The sequence below is a fragment of the Acomys minous genome (assembly GCF_964271855.1).
Source record: "Acomys minous genome assembly, chromosome: 9".
Lineage (NCBI taxonomy): Eukaryota > Metazoa > Chordata > Mammalia > Rodentia > Muridae > Acomys > Acomys minous.
The window spans coordinates 17,296,214-17,314,894 of record NC_140490.1 but is presented as its reverse complement, the minus strand read 5'-3'; the positions used below and the strand labels follow the sequence as shown (position 1 = coordinate 17,314,894).

The 18,681-nt window shown below is 37.8% G+C and overlaps 1 protein-coding gene and 1 long non-coding RNA gene across 6 annotated transcripts in view; one reads left to right on the top strand and one right to left on the bottom strand.

The window, feature by feature from the left end:
- The window catches only part of PARG (poly(ADP-ribose) glycohydrolase), a 106,952-nt gene that overhangs the window by 19,321 nt on the left and 68,950 nt on the right, over window positions 1-18,681 (top strand). For all 4 annotated transcript variants that reach the window (XM_084796854.1, XM_084796852.1, XM_084796853.1 and 1 more), the window contains one exon: window positions 3,111-3,185. In XM_084796854.1, the coding sequence (XP_084652980.1) occupies window positions 3,111-3,185 (75 nt within the window). The remainder of the gene's footprint in view (window positions 1-3,110; window positions 3,186-18,681) is intronic.
- LOC311605991 overlaps window positions 1-18,681 on the bottom strand; it is a 52,920-nt gene that overhangs the window by 5,708 nt on the left and 28,531 nt on the right. The window contains exons 2-4 of one of the 2 annotated variants that reach the window (XR_014782143.1): window positions 17,892-18,057; window positions 6,745-6,863; window positions 1,703-2,178 (exon numbers count right to left, since the gene is read on the bottom strand). This is a non-coding gene — a long non-coding RNA (uncharacterized lncRNA). Of the gene's footprint in view, window positions 1-1,702; window positions 2,179-6,744; window positions 6,864-17,891; window positions 18,058-18,681 lie in introns of those variants that run through there. The other variant, XR_014782142.1, reaches the window with a different exon arrangement.

Sequence of the window (18,681 nt, the reverse complement as noted above, 5' to 3'; positions counted from 1 at the left end):
TATCAACAGAATAAGATAGTCTGTCAAGATTTCTTATATCTTCTTATAGTAATTTCTTTGTTCAAAGAATGATGTAAAAGAAAGAAGTAAATATTAAGCCTTGTGATTGCTATAATCTTTTTGTTATTTATTCATTCATGGGTAGATTCGGGAAGATCAGATATTCAAAGCTTAAAAGAGAAACAGAATCCTTGGTACTATGTCTGTTGATAGTTGGATAATTTGTATAGGAAGGTCCTTGGGTTAATATTGTGAGCTAAAGAGAACTTGGGTAGTTGATGGCTAGCTGCAAACTAACATCCAGCTTTCCTAGTAAAGAACCGCTGTTGAGATTTGAAGACTAGAGGAAAAGTAAATCCAGTCAGCCCACTTATTAGCATTCCAGAGGGAAGAGAACCACGTATCTAAGCTCCTCATATTTGGATCTGAGCAGCCTACAATAACAAATCTGTAAGTCAGGCATGGCAGTCCTTGCTGCTGTGGCTCTAATCCCAGCGCTCAGGTATGATAGGAAGTTTGCTGTGCGTTTGAGACTAGTGTGAGCTACATAAAGATTTCCAGGCTCTCCTGAGCTACAGTATGAGGCCTGACCTAAAAAAAGAAAAAAAGTAAGAAATAAATAAATAAATAAATAAATAAATTAAAAAAAAAAAAGTAAGAAAGAAAAAAATTCTGGCAATAATTAAAAATGCTCAGCTTTTTTTCTTGCAGTTATTCCTTAAACAATAGAGTGTAACTATCTACATATCATTTATATTGATTTAGTGATTATAAGTAACCTAAGTATAAAGGAGAGTGTGCCTAATTATATACAAATGCTATGCCATTATATAAGAAAATTGAGCATACTCAGATTTAGGTACCCTGAGGGGGACTTGAACTAATCTTGCACAAATGTCATGCAGTAACTTTATTGGGGTTAATTTAATTATAAAATGTGATGAAGGATTAGAAAATAAGCAGTATTTAAAATGTTTTTCTTTATCAACTTTGAGGAAATATATAAAAGCACACACTTTTGATGTGTTTAATACGATGGACTTTGACATTTGTGTCTACTGTTGGAGTCTCCACCACAGTCAAGATACTTGGCATTTATGAAATCCCCAAAGATTCTCCTTGCCCCTTTATAATTGCTTTCACCTTAGCTAAAAAATTTGCTCTTTTTTTCCACTACAGATTCATTTATAATTTACATGAGAGGAGTCTCATAATATGTATGCTATAGTGTTTGATTTAAATTAAGATTTTTGAGATTTGCCTATGTGACTAAGTATATGCATATATCATTTGGCCATTATTTGTTTGCGGACATTGCTATTTACTAAATCATGTCACATTTTGAAGCAAGCTACCAAGTAACTGAAAATGCTTTTTTTAAGGCTTGTGAGACAAAGATAAAAGCTTTTACTTCTTATTCTATGGTTAATGTTTTGTCTCTTCTGAAAGAAGATTCTAAGTAAATACAGTATGTTTTTGTAGGTTCAGGCTTTAATGTAGATACTTGTTCATTATGTGATATGAAGTATTTTCTAGGAAGCTTTTATAAGTTTGTTTTTGTTTTTGTTTTCTTTTAGTGATAAAGTTTAGAATCATAGTAATACTTTAGCACAGTGATTTTTAGACTTATATATTCCTTCAGAAAAAGTAAATAATCAATATCATTGCTTATAAATTCTATTAATTTATTAATGATATAAAATATGAGCAAATCAGATATTTTAAAGAATTAAATAAGAACTAATTATAAATAATATGCTTTATGCATAGCTAACTGGAAACCCAGTATATATAGTGTTATTTAAAACTTACACCAGTAGGTGGCATAGTTTGACTTAACCATCCTATATAAATATATAATTGGTGTGAACTGCTAGGCTTTGTACAACCAAAGGGTTTTTTTTAGCTGTGGTTAATTATGGGATAAAGTAAAAGTGTCTTACTTCTTTGGCTATAAAATAATTTAATTCTGTAGGGGGGTTTAAGAAAAGTATATATACCTTTTTGTACTAACAAAGTTATATTTTATAGTTTATAAAATAGTTGATAGTAGGGCCTAGAGAGATGGACCAGTCAGTAAACTACTTGCCGTGAAAGCATGAGGACCTGAGTTTGTGTCTGTTATTCCAATGCTAGGGAGATGGAGACAGGTGGATTCCTGGAGCTCTCTCGCCAGTTCTTCTCAGTCAGTGAATAGAGGCCCAGGATCAAAAAACAAGGTTAAGAATAATTGAAAACAAAACAAAACAAAACACTGAACATAGACCTCTGGCTATGCACATACTTAGACACTCATCCATAGGAACATATGAATACATACAAACACACCCACACACCCACACCCACACACATAGAGAGAGAGAGAGAGAGAAAGAGAGAGAGCTGGAAGTGAGGGGGGAACCATTTTGCACTTTAAGGTATTGTTCTTTGGCCTGGAGAGATGGCTCAGTGGTTAAGAGCACTGTCTGCTCTTCCAAAGGACCCGGGTTCAATTCCCAGCACCCATATGGCAGCTGGCGACTGTCTGTAACTCCAAGATCTGATACACTCTCACACCAATGCACATAAATTAAAACTAAATTAAAAAGATACTATTTTTCAATCTTTTTCTCTTTTAAACATTTTTTTCTTATTCTTTCCCCAGTGATATTTTAGTGCTACAAGTAGCTACATGTCTCTTGTGTGTGAGAATACCTAAACATATAAAGTATATATAACTGTGTGTATGGTGATCTTAAATACATGTATGTATATGTGCACACAGGGAGAAACAGACAACACAATATATACACATAACATATGTCACCCACAAACTATTGTACTTTATTTTTTTTAATCCCCTAAGGTCTGATTTTCTCCCTGTTGGAGTACATTGTCCCCTTTTAGAATGCATGCTTTGGGGTAATTATGTTTTCCTCCTGTTGCTTAACATTTTTAATCTCATTTTTCTTACGTGAATAATAGTGTGCATTTTGTTTGTCCATAGCTACTAGTGTGGAATAGCTAATGTCAGAAGGAAGCTTGCTTAGCATTAAGTAATTTACTGGAAGTAATTTGCAAACAATAACGTATATGACTATGTCATGAGATTTGTGTCTTTTTTCCTATAGGATGCTATTCTGAAGTACAATGTGGCATATTCGAAGAAATGGGACTTTACGGCTTTGGTTGATTTCTGGGATAAGGTAAAAGTGTGCTTATTTCTTCTGCTATAAAATGATACTACTTTTTAAAAAGGTTTGAGAAAAGTACATATAATTCTTCAAATTTTACTTTATTCTAATGGTTTTTCAAATGCTTGTTTTAGGTAGATAATTTGAGACTGAAACTGAATTTTGGCTTTTGTTTTTTTGGATTTTTAAAATTAATTTATTCAGATTACATCTCAATTGTAATCCCATCCCTTGTATCCTCCCAGTTCCCCCTCCCTCCTGCTTTCACCCTGTTCCCCTCCCCTAGGTCTGTGACCCAGGCAGACCTTCTCCCCCTCATCTTGGTAGCCTGCTTATTCTTTCTCTGAGTGCCACCAGGCCCCCCACCTGAATTTTGTTTTATTCCTTTGGTGTAGTAATTTTTTTCTCATATTGTTCATACTATTATCATTATCAGTGGATGTATCTATTCCATGATTAGATTTTTGCCTTCCCTTTTGGATTTTTATACAGGGTCTATCTCTCTCTCTCTCTCTCTCTTTTTTTTTTTTTTTTTTTTGGTTTATGGAGACAGGGTTTCTCTGTGTAGCCTTGGATGTCCTAGACTCACTTTGTAGACCAGGCTGGCCTTTAACTCACAGAGATTCACCTGCCTCTGCCTCCCAAGTGCTGGAATTATAGGCATGTGCTACCTCGCCCAGCCAGGGTCATACTTTTTAGTCTAGGCTACTCTCAAACTCCCCCACAGCTCTGCCTAGTCTCCTGAGTGCTGGATTACAAATATGAGCTGCCACACGGGCATTATGATTTGATGTATAAAATCACTACTGTGCAAATGTGTAGGTTGCTAAATTTTACCTTATCATCTACACTATATAACGTGTGTGTGTGTGTAATTATACAGTACTAACATGTTGTGTGTACATGTCTATGTATATATTCCCATAGTTGAGGTTGTTTCTTTAGATAACTTCAGAATTAGATGTTTAGATGAAAAGACACAAAAGTGCGTAGCTCTTCCTACTCTGCATTTATGCTGTAATTTTCCACAGCTGCAGTCACTTACTATGCACTCAGTGTGGTGAGAGCACCACGTCAGAACCACCAGCAGCAGGCTGAGCAGCAGCATTTCTCTTTGTAAAAAATGGCAGGAAACTTCTTTTAACATCATATTTTAGAGTGAGGTGTGGTGGTGTATGTTTATCATCCTAGCACTAAAGAGACTGAGGCTGGAGGATTGCAAGGTTGAGCCAGTCTGTACATTCAGAGGTCTAGTTGAGCCTAAGCTATGCAGGGACACATCTACACACACAAAAACGTGGAGGTCAGAGAGCAGCTTTTCAGACTCAGTGCTCTTCTCTACCTTGTGGCTCCAGGAATGGGGCCCAGATCATCAAGCTTTGGAAAAGTTTCCTTATGTGCTAAGCTGCCTTGTTAGCCCTCTGTTTATTATTTTTCTATGTGAACATCAATTTCAGGTTAATTTTTATGTATTTATTATAAGATATAGGGGTCCAGTTTCATTATTTTCATTATTAGTCAGTTGTCCAAACACCATGCTCTCTAGTTGTGTGTAGTTGTGTGTGTGGAGGTTTATCCTAGGCTTCAGTCTTGATTACTGTACCTTTGCAGTAAGTTTTTAACTTGGTTCTTTCTGTTATTTATTTGGCTTTGTTGAATGTTTTACATTTGGATATGAATTTTAGGATTAGTTTGTTAATTTATGCAAAAGCAAGCTTTTATAATCATGTTAGAATCCAAATTAATTGTGTCTTTTGGTTAGTGCCAGTAATTTTAGGGTTACTTTATTGAGCTTTTGACCCATGACAGCCATAAAGTAATAGATTCCTTATCTGTCCCTCTGACAGGTAATTGAATATCTCAGTATCCTTGAATCTTAATGAGCCTGGTTCTTAGAGAGATTTAATTTCTGAAGCATTGAAAAGTTAATCATATTGATACAGTATTTTATCATTTATTGAAAGTAACGGTTGTATTTTGAAATTTTTTTGGTTTAAGTGGGTATAATGTTTCACTTCCTTAAACTAATATTAAATTTGATACTTTGACATAGCAGTAAAAAATTCCATTGGCACTTCTTTGGCCTTGCTGAGTACTAATTATTTCATCCTTTATTCTTTTTCCCCCTTCCTCTCCTAATCAGAATGCTTGGCTAGGACTTCCTTCTTTATTTGGAGACCTTACTCCTAGCGTGCACAAAGAGGTCAGGGTGATGTGTGTGTGTGTGTGTGTGTGTGTGTGTGTGTGTGTGTGTGTGTATTATGGCAAGTTTGTATGGGTTTAGTGTAGATCATAAATATAAGGTGATTTCCAAGGTGCTGATGATAGTTTTATAGTTCTCTAGGGAAAGGACTCATTTCTGTTTTAATTTACTTTCTCAACATGTGGAGGGTTAAAGGAGCTTAAAAACAAATCAGATACTTTCTTACTACATTCTTATAAAGTCTTTGTTTGTGTGTATAATGTCTTAAATATTTATATTTATCTTATATAGTTATATCTCAATCTAAATATATGCTTTGAATATGTTATTGTATGTTATAAAATTTTCTATTACAGCTTTATAGTTTTTAGTCTTCATGATTGCATAGTAGTATATCAAATTGACATTATTTTCTCAGCCATTAAAGTATAGGAGATTTGAGAATATTGGTACAGCTTGTGGGGTTTTTTGTTTTGTTTTGTTTGTTTTGTTGCTCTGGTAGAATGGCTGTTCTGTCCTTGTTCTTGTAGTTAACCCAAAAATTTCGATGTTTAATACGTTCGTGTGTCTTCTTGTCTGTCACATCGTGGAAGATTAACACATAACTTTATCAAGTTATAACCCACAGGGACAGTGCCCCCAAGTCTTCAGTAGTTAGTGAGAAGTGAGTGTCAAACACTACAAATGCCAATGGCAATGGAAAAGGAGTGCTTTACTGCAGGGGAATAGTTGTTCGCCTAGGTTTAAAATAATGAGTGCATTATGTTTGTTTTGTGGTTTGTGATAACTGTTTACTTTCTGGAGTAGGGTTGCTTCTCAATCTAAAGAATTCTTAAATATTGTTTACTTAAAGGATTTACAATTTCTTTTATTTGTTTGTTTGTGGACAGGGTTTTTCTGTGTAGCTTTGGCTGTCCTGAACTCACTTTGTAGACCAGGCTGGCCTCAAATTCACAGAGATCCTGCCAGCCTCTTCTCCCTGAGTGCTGGAATTATAGGCTTGCGCCACTGTGCCTGGCTTGTTTTTAATTTTTAGCTGATAAAAATGTAAAACTGTGTATTTATAGGTACTGATGTAATATTTTAATACATTGTTTATTCTGTATAATTAAATCAAGTTAAACATATTGATTTCCTAAAACATTTATCATTTCTTTATAGAGAAAACATTGAAGATCCTTACTTGCAACTTAAAAGTACATAGTATATTATTGTTACATTTTGGTCACGTTGCTACACAAAACGTGCTTCACTTAAGTATCACACTGAGTGCTGAGTGTCATGCTTCATTAAAGAGACAATATCCAGTGCAATTTAACATCATATTAACAGTAACGAGAAAGCATGATTCCACATTACTGCTATTACCTGCAGATGGGTGTCTTTGTAAGAGTCGTGGGACTCTTAGTTCCAGTCCTGACTCATGAGCATCCTGTTTGGGGGTGAGAGTAGAAGTATTGCTGAAGCCATCATTATTTTGTTAAGAGCTAGGAAAAAAAAATCACAGAGATCAATCTATTAATTTGTAATTTATAGTTACTTATATTAAGTACACCATGTTGAAATTGCAGTTATTTGATGGTTTTGCATCTTGAGTGCTAGTGTTGGCCTTCCTTATTGCCAGCTGTTAAAAGTGTTGGGAACAAATCATGGTTTTTTATGGTCCTCCTGTGTGGCATCCCACAAAATTAAATCCAAGCACTTCAATAATTTATATTCCAAATGGATCGATATTTTTACTCTTGGCATTTTTCACTGGCAATCTTAATGAAATGTCCTATATATTAGTAAAGGTTCTCTTATTTTAATGCATTATAAAAGAGCCTTAAACATTTCCATCATTTAGCACCTGTGACATTATTTCATTTCATTATTAATGAGTGAACTTGAGGTTTATGTTGTACATTAAAGCCAGAGACTGAGGAGGAACATGGGTTGTACGCTTGAGGAGAGTGGATGGCGGGTATAGAGTGGATGTTTGCTTTACAGGTATTCACTAACCTGTACACATACTTTGCTTTGTTTTTTTTGAGACAAGATTTCTCTGTGTATTTTTTGCTGTCCTGGACTTGCTTTGTAGACCAGGCTGGCCTCAGACTCACAGAGATCCATTTACCTCTGCCTCCCGAGTTCTGGGATAAAAGGTGTGCACCATCATGCCTGGCACACATAAAATTTTAATTTAAATATCCTACAATCGCTCCACCAGTACTTATCCAACTTGATGTTTTTTTTCTCTTTTTTGCAAAAGCAAACACAAAAATCAAAACAAGCAAAAAGCTAACAACAACAAAAAAGGCAAAACAAAACAAAATCCTTTAATAAAAAAAAAGTTTTTCTTGTTACACATAAATTTTCTATTTCATGATATGTGCAAAATATTTGATAAAGAACTTAAAGTTGATTTATGTAGCAAACATTTTTTTCAGCAACCCGATTAGTTGTTCAGAGTAAACCTAAAGATTTTAGTAAGTAGTTTATTTTCTACTCCACCTTTTTTTTAATGCTTGAGATAAAAAGATTATGTATTTGCGTTTTTCATGTTGTTGCTTTACCCATAAAAGCTGTAATAAGCAGCAGGTGCTGTTGTTTAGTTTGAGTTTTTGCATCTGTGGCAGCTAAAGTAGACAGTGAGAGATAGGCATAGAACAGCAATAAGAGGACATTTAAGAAAACCTCTAAAGCGGACAACTTTTGTTTGCTGTGTGTGTAGACTTGTGATATATTCTCTTTTGGAAACTGTATTTTTTTTTCTTTAGTAAATATAGCAAAGTCTGTACCTCAGATTGAATATAAAATTATCTTTATTACAACTTAGAAATTGTGGTATTTGGAGGACTGGATAACTGGCTTGCAGCTATCCAGCGTTTGCTACTCTTTCAGAAGATCAAAGCTCCATTGCCAGCAGTTCACAGCTGCCTGCAGCTGTAGAGCAAGGAACTCTGACATTCTTCTCTGGCCTCTAAGCACCTGCATGCATGTACACACGCAGACTCGTGCACACACACACACACACACACACACACACACACACACACACACACACACACGAAGTAGATCTTTTAAAAAGAAAAAAGAAGCTGCACATCTTTTGCTTTTGCTATAGTGCTAAGAATAGTAAGGATTTGTCCTACAGTTGCCCGTTGTCCTGTGGGTTGTTAGCGAAAGGCTACTTAAATCCCCTTTCCTGTAAGAAAGACTGCAACCCTGTCAACAATGAGCTGGCATTCTTATTTATATGCAGGTTATTTACAAAAGTAGATAAGGGTGGCACTTATGCAAATTAATGGAATAAATTTTATGCTTAGTTTATCCATTTCTTCAGAGTTCTTGGTGTGTTATTTTAAAATTCCAAAGCAGGCCCAGCATAATTTATTGTCTCACAGGATGAAGTATGTATTGTTGTACCAATACTTAAATAAGATTTTTAAAAAGTTTTGTGATTATGAGAAGCTTAAAATTATGGTGTACTGGAAGAGCATAAGTATAAACCCAGAAAAGCAACATAATTTGTATTAAAGTGCCTTAACAAAATTAATTATGTTATTAATTAATGGCCTTAAGTTTTAAAAAATTGTTTTTGATTCTTTGTGAATTTCATATCATTTACCCCAATCCTACTCATCTCCCTGTCCCTTCATATCTTCCCTCCACCTTTGCAACGTTCTCCACAAAAGAAATTTTAAATTAAAATTGAAATTTAAGAAATATTCTCATCATGGAAGCTTTAGTGTGTCCCACAGTACACCCTTTTGTCCACACATCTTTACTTGCAAACGTTCATTGCAATGAGTCCTTGGTTTGTTTTGAGGCCTCTGGCTTCTGTTACACCATCAATACTGAATCATTACCAGGACTCCTCTTGGATATCCGATTGTTGACCTGTGTCATGGAGATCCCACAGGTTTGGATCTTGAGGGCCAGTCCCTTCATGTGCTCCAGCTGTTCATAGATGGGATTGATGTTGGGGTGGGCCAACTCCATGCCCTCGATCTGGGCCTGGGTGGTCAGCCCGCCAGCTCTCTCTCTACACCCACATCACCAGGGCCAGCTCTCCAACACTGCTTCTGTTGGAGCTGGCAAGGAGCAGGGCTAGCTCTCCTGCTCTCCTGGCCTCGAGGCACACCTACAACTAGGGTCAGCTCCTCTAGATAGCCTGCTCTCCCCTGTGCCACAGCCAGTGAGGGGCAGGCCCAGTTTTACACAATCCTTGGATGTCAACGAGGCAGCAGCCCAGACCAGAGACATTCACATGGCCTTGGTTGGTAACATGGCCACAAAACCAGACATAGCTCTTAGTGGCAGCATGGCCTAGGAGTTTACCATGGCCTCAGGTAGCAGGGCAGGCTATTCTTATCAGGCTGTTCTCTCTACCCTATGTTTCCAGCTCCACCTCTCTTCATAGTCCTCAAACCACTCAGCTTCTCTTTGTCACCCACGCTCTTGCACATAGTAGTGGCTCTCACTGGCTGTGGGTAGACCATGTGGCAGTTAAGCCTCTGGGTGTCTTCCACTGGCCTCAAGTTTTTGGTTAACATTTATATTATGTGATAATGATTTGGCAAAACTTAGTATAAATCAGTCGTCATTAAATAGCGTAAAAGACAATAGTGTGAGCATATGTATCACTTGAGAATCAGTGCACATAGGGATCACAGGCATATATTGTAGACTGTCTAGCCTTCCAGATGTAACATTCTATTGTGGGTATGTTGTATCGTGATTGGAACTATATGAAAATGCTTGGTAACTTTTATGTATTGAAGACATTTTGCCCTTCCTCTCAGCTGATTTTCTTCTTCTTGTTTGTTGTTCTGGTTTTTCGAGACAGGGTTTCTCTGTGTAGCCTTGCTGTCCTGGAACTCACTCTGTAGACCCGGCTGGCCTCGAACTGAGATCACCTGCCTCTGCCTCCTGAGTGCTGGCCTGAAAGGCGTGTGCCATCACCACTCGGCCTGGTTGATTGTCTACAAATGTTTTACTGAATGTTATATTCTTAAGAATAGTTTGAGAAAAACTAATCTAACGCAAGTAGTTGTGGTGACCACTGTTTCAACCCTAAACAGGCTTCTGTATCCAATAATCAATAAGGCTGTTGGCTTTCTTCCTGCAGTGTAGCCGTTTGGGTTTTTTGGTTTGGTTTGGTTTGGTTTGGTTTGGTTTGGCTTTGCCTTTTTTTTGAGACAGGGTTTCTCTGGTAGTCCTGGCTGCCCTGAACTTGCTTTGTAGACTAGACTGGCCTTGAACTCAGAGAGATCCTCTTGCCTCTGCCTCCTGAGTGCTGGGATTAAAGGTGTGTGCCACCACGCCCAGTTCGGTGTAGCCCTTTGGTATTGTGGGTCTTCTTTTTATTCCTCCTCTCCTTCCTCCCCTCCTCTTCCTCCTTCTCCTCTGCCTTTTCTTCCTCCTCCTTTTTGGTACCTAAAAGTATATTTTTGCTACTGGACATACTTTGTAGCTTCTAATTTAGAATTATTAATAGATAATCTGTTTTCTGGATCTGTCTTGAACACTTAGAAATTGTAAATTGTTGTATTTGTCATGAAGAGCCTGTAGCAAATCCTTAATCAAATGAAAGCAGCCTTGGATGTTTCATAAGACTACAGCTAATGCCTTTATCTCTGTAGCTTTCAGGCCTCTGACTTGGAGTTCAGTGGAAGTTTAACCTTTTTGGACTTCTTCCCTTGGTGACTCAGAGTCTCTGGAATCAATAAGGTCTGCATTGCTTTACAGCACAAGCTAATTTAATTCATGAGAACTGTAGAAGCCAAAAGGCATCTAATCAGACTCACTAAACTATTAAAACAGATAAATTGTACTTAGGTTTACATGAAATATGTTATGGTCCATCATCACTTCCACATTGGGTTTATGTGTATTATTATATTGGGGTGTATGTTTAAGATTTATATCCATGTTTCTTCTAAATGTCGTTCATACCCCACAGGACACATTGCTTCAATTGGAATGAAGCTTTGAAAGACTTAGCAAGCTATTTCGCAGCTCTTTCTTAGTGGAGCCCTCCATGCGCTATGTCATTGATGAAGTTAGAGTTATCTGGTGATTATGAGATGTGTGCCATCATCCTTGGCAGATGTCAGATGTTAGGATGTCAGATGTTAGGGATACTCAAAACGGAAATCGATTCAGTAGAGTTTGTTCTGTATTCTAACAATGAAATTAATCTAGTGTATTAATTTCTTCTAGCTGCCAGCCTTTAATTTATTTTTTTGAATTACATAGTAAGAAGTTATTCATTTTAAATATGGTTTTGGTATTGACTTCATTATTCAGTTGCTTTCTCTCTTAGAAAGGTGGTAATTCCGTGCTTTAATCTACCCCTTCACTTAGATCTCTGTTCATAAACTATGCTACTTTTCTTTTAGCTTTTGGCATTTTATCAAATTAGTTTGCATTTAATATTATATGTTGCAACCCATTAGGAATAAATCTTGCATATTCCTTTTTTTTGTTTTTGTTTTTTGTTTGTTTTTTGAGACAGGGTTTCTCTGTGTGGCCTTGGCGGTCCTGAACTCACTTTGTAGACCAGGCTGGCCTCAAACTTACAGAGATCTGCCTGTTTCTGCCTCCCTGAGTGCTGGGATTACAGGTATGTGCCACTACACCCAGCTCATATTCCATTTTTGTAAGTGGAATGTCGTGCTATCTGGTTGCAATGTTTTTTGAGTACAAGAATTGTATTAAAAAAAAAAAGACATTTCTTAAGCAAGAACCATTTCCAGCGCAGTATAATTTGGAATATTTTCAGAGCTGTGAGAAGGGCAGCTTAAAGATAAGCAAAAGGCACCTTCCTCTGGCATGGAGCTTTGAAACTGCCCAGTCTCTGTCACATACAGCCCTGTCTTCCTGTAAGAGAGCTTTTCTTTCTTTTATGCCTATTGCATATGAATCACAGAACATTCCAGCTTCAGTCTTAGCTCAGTCTCTTCCAATATTTGTTTCTACTGCAAGATATTCCTTATATTTTCTTTCTTTGCTGGGACATCCTCCATCACTATCTGATGTAGACAGTCAGTGGTGGTCCTTATTTTTGAGAGCTTTACTGTATACAATGTAAGCAGTATCCTTTTCCTCTTCTAATTCTCACAACCACCCCATTGCTAGATGTTGTTAAAGCACTTCTGTTTTACAAGTGAAGACCAAGGCACAGAATGGTTTTGTTGTTAGTGGTAGTGGTCTTGTTTTGTTTTTAGAATCAAGGTCACACTGTGTGGCCCTTACTGTCCTAGAACTTACAATGTAGACCAGACTGACCTTAAACTCACAGAGATCCATCTGCTTCTGCCTCCCAAGCACTGGAGTTAAAGGTGTGCACCACCATGCCTGGTTTAGAGAATTGAAACTACACAGAATTAGAGTTTGTTAATCATTGTAGCCGTCCTCAGCCACTACTTCCTGTCAACTGTTAAACCCCTCATCAGATGCTGTGATATTCCTTTCTGAGCTTTCTGAGGCTCATCTTTGTTTTTACTGCACTGTCTCATCCGTACTGTTACCATGGCTCAGCTGGTGGACTGCAGTCACTGTGTAGCTTTCCCTTTGTCCCGTGCTGGTCTCTTCAAGTCCATCTTCTGCCATTACACAGGAAGCTATCTGAATCAATACTTAAAACCTTCCATGGCATTCCTCTATTTTCAGTTCTCTTGGTTGATATTTGTGAAACCTTTTTGTGTTGCCTCTGAGCACCTCTGTGGTATCATTTCCTATTCCTCACGTCACAGTCTAAATCCTCACTTGGTTCTCTGGAAAGCTGTTTGCTTCCCTCCTTGCTTCCTTAAAGCTTAGCTCAGGCTTGGTCTCTTCTGTCCTGGCAGCCTCTTCTGAAAGTTGCGAGTGCTCACAGTCCTGTCTTCCTCTCCCTGCATTTGTTTATTTCTCATGTTCGGTGTGAAATGTCTATACTTTCCCCGAAGCTAAACTTCTCCCCGACTGGACCTCTTGGTGTTTTCTAGTTCATGGCTCCAGCAATGGAATGTGTGAGCTTTGAGCCACAATCTTTGAGATGGTGCAGAATAGTCACGTGACAATTGACCTCAGATTGACAACTTGGAGAAGAGAGAGTCAGTAGACAGACTCTTATGAGTGTTGAATACACATTTTATGCTAAAAGTGGTATACTTCTAGAGGAAAGGACTTGACAATGTTTATTCTTCAGGAGCTCAACTTTATGGTTTAGACACAGTAGGTGAACAATGCACATCAGCAACCTCTGACTAGACTTAAGTAGAAGGAGTCTTTTGTTCTCTTAGATGCCTGAGCTCAGCAAACCCACTTAGGGCTTATTTACTTCTTTAATTCACAACATGCAGAAAAAGAATAAATGCCCAAGATGAGAGGCTCTTAATCTGGTTTACCTGAACATTGAAATATTACCCCAGTCTTCTCATCTTCAGTCTTATATAAGCTATAGAGTCAAAATTGTTTTTAGGAGGAACATTTGACTATTTTCAAACTCAAAAATGAATTAAGCCTGATGCAATTGAATTTTAAAAATGTAAGCACAAAGCTATGATTTAGTTTGTATGGTTTATACATAACTACACATTTGGCTGAGAACCTCTAAGTCATCCCTGGGTACTCAGGCAACTATTTCTTTAAAGTTGCTTAGCAAGTGGAACAAATCCATGCTGTCCAAACAGTAACCAGCGGCTACTTGCAAGCAATTAAAATGAGGTAAAAATTTAAAGTTCTCACTTACATTTAAATCCAAATTTCCAATGCTCGATTACCATATGTGTGGATGGCAGATACTAATCACTTTTATCAGTGCAGTTTCATTAGAAAGTACTGCACTAGGTTATCTCTACGTTTCCTTGGCATTTGAATAGCTGCTATAGGACATAGTTGAGGAAACCTTTGGAATAGGCTGTTTGCATTAGATCTGGTTAGGTCCTGCTTACTTCCTGTAGTTGATACCATCTTCATATGAGGGTGCTGCTTGGGTAAGTTCTTCCACACTGTAACTTCCTAGCATTTTTTAAATTGTAGCTTGAATATTTTTGTATATTATATATTAATTGAAACAATCGAGTTTCTATGTAGAATTTGGTGAATTAAAAATACTTTCACTGAGCAGGGCGTGATGGCGCATGCCTTGCGTCCCAGCACTCAGGGAGCAGAGACAGGCTGAACTCTGTGAATTCGAGGCCAGCCTGGTCTACAAAGTGAGTCCAGGACAGCCAAGGCTACACGGAGAAACCCTGTCTCCAAAAACTAAAACAACCTCCCCCACAAAAAATCATTGTAGTGGTGCTTGTCTTAATTGCTAGTAAATTTTTGTTTTTGTTTTTTCTTCTAAAGAATCTGCCACCAGGGGGTGCCCTCAACCCTTTTGAGAATTAGGTTTGCTTTAGCTTTAATTAATGTGAAATTCATATTGTAGTTTTGTTTATTAATACTAGGTTATCAGTAATGGAGCACTCTAAATGTGTATGTACAGTACTTGGTTTACATGGAATTATTTATTGTATTATAATTTTGGTAAGCTGTCATTGAATGCTTTTGAAAATTAAGTTTTAAAACATATTCTCAAAAGAGTACAAAATGTTTAAAAGTAAAAACTATGAAGTTTACTATTAATATGAAAAAATAGTGATTATACAGTAAATACTGTGTAGGGAAGACCTTTATGTTTAATGAATTGAGTCTTTGAAACAGTGAGGCTTTTTTATTAGAATCGTATTTTATCTTAAGGTATTTTTTTCTCACTAAAAATATTCCCAAATTGGTTGTTAATTATTTGTGATTAGAATACATAATGGTTAAATTTGTCCTATCCACAGAAGTCTTGAATTTTAAGAATTGTGGGGCCCTGATGCCTTATTTCCTAAAGCAAGAAATTAATGCCAACGAATTGGCAAACACAATGCATCTGTGTTTGGGAGCAGTTGTAAATGGGGCTTTAGTGAGCTCTGGAAGCAAATCTTTCTCCTCTTATTTCCCGTTCCTCTTTGTCTTGGCCAGTGAGGACTTGTTGGTATGAATGGAAGTTAGTCCAAATCTTGTTGCATGCTGAGTGCTTTGGGCAGCAACGTAAATGCTGTATGACAGTATTCTTGGTGAGACTTGTATAAACATCTACTCACCCCCGATAGGCACCTAAAAGTAAAGTACCATCAAAGTCCAACCAGTGAGTTTATTGGAGTTACTTACAGGAACAGAAGTGATTCAAAAACAGATACATCACCAAAAGCATGGGTGATGATTCACAAAAGCTGGATGCCTGGAGCACACTACACAGCTTACAGGCAGCTGAACAAGTTGGTAAGGGTCTCTTCTAGTGACTCAGATGCTTTGTCAACTCTAGGCCACTGGGCTTAGCTGAGAGAACACTCTCTCCGCAGTCCCTTCTGTTTATGTAAGTTTGGGGAGAGTGGGGCCTAGTCACTCTCACCAGTTTCAGGGACTTGCTGAAATTATTGAGTTGTTTACTTCCCGAGTTTAATGAGCTTCCCTGCAAAATGCATCATCTGGTAGGAAATTTTATACAGTGTTGGCTCTCTGGGTAGATGCCAAAAACTCAGAAAACGCCATTGTGACTATAAGGCCCAAGCTCAACCATCTGAATTTCCGTCCAGAAGAGGCCAAATGGGATCCATGAGGTAGGTATTAGATGCCAGTTGAATAGTTTCATGAAGTCTCTCTGGAAGCAAAGAAATAGGAGCAACACTTGTAGGTGGATAGCTGCCTGCTGTGACAAAAAGCACATGGTTGAAATTGGCAGTTAAAGTTAGTTTTTAAAGACCGAAAGCATTCCTCCACTATGTAGTAGAAACCACCTGAAGGCAAGAACCCGGTTTGATGTGGATGGAGAGGACACTGGACCTGCTGGGCCTGCTTATCACCTGCCCTCTCTTAAACACCGGCCCAAAGGCTGGGATTACTTTTTTTTGTGTTTGAAAAGATTTTTAGGGACTATGAACAAAACTTTGTTAGTCAGTTGAATCTTGCAGACATAATTCAACCATTAACCATCTTACTCAAGGAAAGAAAATCCCTAATATTCTGCCTACATTTCATTTCCTCTAGGAGTATGAAATGAAATTGAGTAGTATTCATACAAGTAAGAGATTGCTTGAGCCAAGCAGTAAGAAGCCACCTTCTGATGAAATTTATGGAAGAGCTGCCTATGTTTTTATGTCCCAGAACAACATAGCCATCTAAGTATGAACTTGCCCTTAAGGGTGGCAGTATCCAAATGATGCTTTATTTGACCCCCATCTGTGTTTTTTATCCTGTATGTTAAGTTGGGTCTTTTATTCTTTAAAAAAAAAATACAATTTATTTTTATTTTATGTTCATTGCTGTTTAGCCTCCATGTATGTCTATGTTAGGGTGTCAGATCCCCTGGAACTGGAGCTACAGACAGATGTGAGCCACCATATGGGTGCTGGGAACTGAACCTGAATCCTCTAGAAGGACAGCCAGTGCTCCTAACCGCTGAACCATCTCTCCAGCCCCCCCCCCCCCCCGCCCGTGCTTTTTGTCCTCCCTTTTTCTTTTTTTAAATCCAGTATATAGTCATGATGGGATGTGTGTTTTGAAGCCTTTTTGGGGAGGCTGCTACGTGAGCTGTATGTGGTTGGGCTGCTGATTTCCTGTGGTTATTGTTTCCTTGCTAATGGGGTTGCCAAGACTCCATGCTCTTCCAGTGCCCCCTTCTCTTCTCTTTATATAAACTTGTCTTAATTAGGATTTCTTTTGCTATGATGAAAACCATGACAAAAGCACCTTGGGGAGGAAAGGGTTTCTTTGGCTTACTATTCCACATCTTAGTACATCACCGAAGGAAACCAGGGTAGGAACGCAAACAATGTAGGAACCTGGAAGCCGATGCACACGCTGTGAAAGAGTGCTGCTTTCTGCCTTGCTCCTTATACCTTCCTCAGCTTGCTTCCTTATAGAACCCAGGACCACCAGCCCAGGGATAGCACGGCACACCGTGGACTGGGCCCTCCTCATCAACCAGTGATTAAGTAAATACCCTGGGGCCAGAACATGGAGGCATTTTCTCAATTTAGGTTCCCTTCTTTCAGATGACTTTAGCTTCTGTCACATTGAAACTAGCCAGCCCAAACGCCTATCTTTGCCTAGTTTTCAGTGTTTTCTAACATACACACTATCTAGTAGATAACTGTCCTAAGCTACATAGTAAGTCAGATGATAGTAATGAATTTAATTGTACTAAGAAACAAGTAGTTTGCCAATTAAAAATAGAAAGATTCTATTGCCTGCCATGCCCGCCCCATCCCTCATCTCCCACTTTCCAGCTAGGAAGAAAGAGCAGTGTCAAAGCAGATAACTATCAAATCAATCTAAGGGCAAATGTAGATTCTACCTAATACAAGCTAAAAGACAAATACTTTAAAACTTAGAATATCTCTTTTATCTTTAGACCATATAATTTTAGATGCTTTAATGAGTTATGATTTTTATCAGTATTTCTGAGATTTGAGTTATGGTACTCTCACAAGTTCTAGGGAACCCCTGAATACCTGGTTTTAAAAAGAAAGGGAGGAAGCAAGCAAGCAAGCAAGCAAGCAAGCACAGCGTCGGAGTGGCTCGGTAGACAGCATTTGCTTCGTCTCTCCTGCAGATCCCTGAGGGCTTCACATCGTCTGTTCCGGAACGCCTTTGCACTTATTTACACCTTCTTTGATGCTGTGAAATAAAATTTTTGGACAGGGTTTAGAGCTGAAGATTAGTTAGCTGCTAATTTGTGAAGCGTGCCTTCTTAAATATGAAAATATTAGACTGGATATTTCCTGAAAACCAGTTGTACTGTATTAAAATTTAGAGAACGTTGTTATTGAAGCCATAATTGTGATGGGTGATACACATGAGAGATCACCCTGTGGCTGGCCTGTCAGACTTTCATGAGCCTTCAGAAATTAAGGAGAATGAGTGAGTTTGTTTTCTTGTAAGCTGTCACATTCCTCTCTTCAAAGTGTCAGCCTGAGTTGTACACAGATAAATGTTAGAAACATAAGCTTTCTCTAGCTGATTTTTTTGCTCCTACATAATTTAGTGATATAATTTTTCTTTTTCCTCTAATGCTTAATTTTTCTGTAATCTGAAACATGCCTAAAGAATAAGTTGATGTGAAAGATCTTAGTAATTTTGACTTACTTTTAATTTTTGAAATAGGAACTTGCCTCCTTAAGGGACTTATGATATACTAGTGAAATTTCCAGTAACCTTAAGATATATTATATAAAACTGAGCCCCTATACAGTTCAGTCACCATTTAGAGCCTCCTGTCATAATTTTGCTAAGCAGTAAAGA